Below are 2,384 nucleotides of genomic sequence, written 5' to 3'. Positions count from 1 at the left end.
GGAGGGGAAGGAGGAGGAGGGGAAGGAGGAAGAGATAGAGAGTTGCAGACTTACGCTGCATTGGTTCTATGGTATCCATGTAATCTTCTAAGTTGGGTTGGAGCTGCATCAACACTGGCTGGATCAAATCAACATAACCAGTTTGCACTGAAAACAATACAACAAACAAATGCTTCAGAACAGTTTCTAATACACACACATCCAATTCTCTAGCATATAACATATGAATTCCCTCATACAACTCTCATAAAAGTGGATGTGAAATGTTCTACAAATACCTTTCAGATGGTAAAGATTACATTTATATTAGAATTTAATGTTAAAAAGAAATTAGAAAATGGTGAAAGCAAAGCTGTCATCTCGGTCATTTATATGTCATAGAAACTGAGTTAAGCCTAAACTTTATGAGCCCCAGGGATCATCATCCTCATTTAATATCAGTTTTCCATGCTGGGATGGGTTGCATGGTTTGACAGGAGCTGGCAAGGCCAAGGACCACATCAGGCTCCATTGTCTGTTTTGGCATGGTTTCTACAGCTGGGTGCCCTTCTGAATACCAACCCCTTTACAGAGTGTACTGGGTGCTTTTCATGTGCAACCAACAGCAGTATTTTTTACATGGCACTATCGCCTGTACTTTTTATGTGGCATCATCATCTGTGCCTCTTGCGTGGAACCAGCATAGTGCCTTTTATGTGTTACCTCATCTTTCATCCTGTATTATCAGGAACAAAAAAAAAACTGGCACTCCATCGGCTATGACAATGAGTGTTCCAGTTGATCCAATCAACAGAACAGCCTGCTCATGAAATTAATGTGCAAGTGGCTGAGCACTCCACAGACAACATACCTTTAACATAGTTCTCAGAGAGATCCAGCACGACACAGTGTGACAAGGCTGGTCCTTTCAAAATATAGGCACTACTCATTTTTGAAAGCTGAGTAGACTGGAGCAACATGAAATAAGGAGTCATGTGCAAGGATAAAAATGTGCCATTGGGTATTGAACTGACAGCCTTACACTCATGAGCCAAGTACCCTAACCACTAAACTGCACATCTTTACTCTGTACTATCAACAATAATTCACACACACTAATCACCGACATCATAGACACAGTCAATGGCAATATACTTACTCAGTTCACGTGGGTTGGGAAACGGAAATGGTTGGGAAAGTGAAAAGAGGGCATCAGAAAACTCCATGTCTTCAATTTTGTAAGCGTCGTTGCTTTCTGTGGCGTTAAGTCCCTGAAAGGCCCACTCGTAGAGACTGTTTTGGGAGCTGCCCTGAAAGAAAAGGAAAAAAAATCAGGTTAAATCAGTAACTTTTGAAGTATTTGGAGGGTCTATACAGAACATGGTGAGGAAGACATATTACTTTACGTCTTGGAATCACAAGACCTTTCAAGAAGTAGACAGCAGTGCTGCATATTTTAGATATGAGAAACTAAGGAAATTATATTCCATCTACCAAATCTACTCACAAGGCTTTGGTCGGCCCGAGGCTATAGTAGAAGACACTTGCTCAAGGTGCCACGCAGTGGGACTGAACCCGGAACCATGTAGTTGGTAAGCAAGCTACTTACCACACAGCCACTCCTGCGCCTATAGCATACAGATTTTTTTTTTTTTCCTGTTTAATAAATGTTTGAGTTGAACAAACAACAACTTGTGCCTCAGTTTGCTCTGTAACAACAACACAGACAACATCAACAATTGCATTAACAACAACAAAGACTTACTTTAGATGTAGTAGAGTTTCGTCGCGCACGAGTGATTTGGTTTTTCGAAAACTTACGCCAGCTTTTGTATTCTCCTGTAACTGACTCGAGCCTTCGTTTCCAATATTTACCTTCCATAACAACTGCCTGTTGTAACAAAAAAAAATATTGAAAATAATCTTTAGAAAAATACAGTCAAAGATTGAATGATAAATTCTATCAAATATCGAGAGAAAAAAATGAAAAAAAAAGTATCTACCTGTGAGTGTGTGTGTGTGTTTTTATAGGTGTACGTGACAATCAGAGACACCAAGCATGAGCTATCTAAGCTGTATATCTCGAACATTCGCAAGAATTATATTGATTCACTTTCCAGAGTAAAGTTTGTCTCCCCAGGTAAGCATTAAACACAAAATTTTTTTTACCTGGAATGCACGATGAATATTTTTGAAGAGAGTCCAAAAAGTGTGACAAATGTGACATTAAACAAAATAACTATTTTCCATGTGAAAATGCTTTGGACACACAAAGGAGTGATCTGAGGGGAGTTTAGATGCTATTTTTAGCAGGCTGAACGACCTGTAAAGAGTTTCGTTTGTGCATGTTTGGGGTATGCATGCACATGTTTATGTGCATAGAGCTCACACACACCCTCTCACAC

At 39.6% G+C, this 2,384-nt stretch overlaps 1 protein-coding gene across 4 annotated transcripts in view; it reads right to left on the bottom strand.

Annotated features, from left to right (window-relative positions):
* The window catches only part of LOC106880689 (carbohydrate-responsive element-binding protein), a 97,915-nt gene that overhangs the window by 16,320 nt on the left and 79,211 nt on the right, over window positions 1-2,384 (bottom strand). For all 4 annotated transcript variants that reach the window (XM_014930749.2, XM_052976779.1, XM_014930751.2 and 1 more), the window contains 3 exons: window positions 1,745-1,870; window positions 1,139-1,289; window positions 55-147 (listed from right to left, as the gene is read on the bottom strand). In XM_014930749.2, the coding sequence (XP_014786235.1) occupies window positions 55-147; window positions 1,139-1,289; window positions 1,745-1,870 (370 nt within the window). The remainder of the gene's footprint in view (window positions 1-54; window positions 148-1,138; window positions 1,290-1,744; window positions 1,871-2,384) is intronic.

Source organism: Octopus bimaculoides, chromosome 25 (assembly GCF_001194135.2).
Source record: "Octopus bimaculoides isolate UCB-OBI-ISO-001 chromosome 25, ASM119413v2, whole genome shotgun sequence".
Lineage (NCBI taxonomy): Eukaryota > Metazoa > Mollusca > Cephalopoda > Octopoda > Octopodidae > Octopus > Octopus bimaculoides.
Note: the sequence above shows the minus strand (reverse complement) of the source record. Positions and strands in the feature narration are given on the sequence as shown.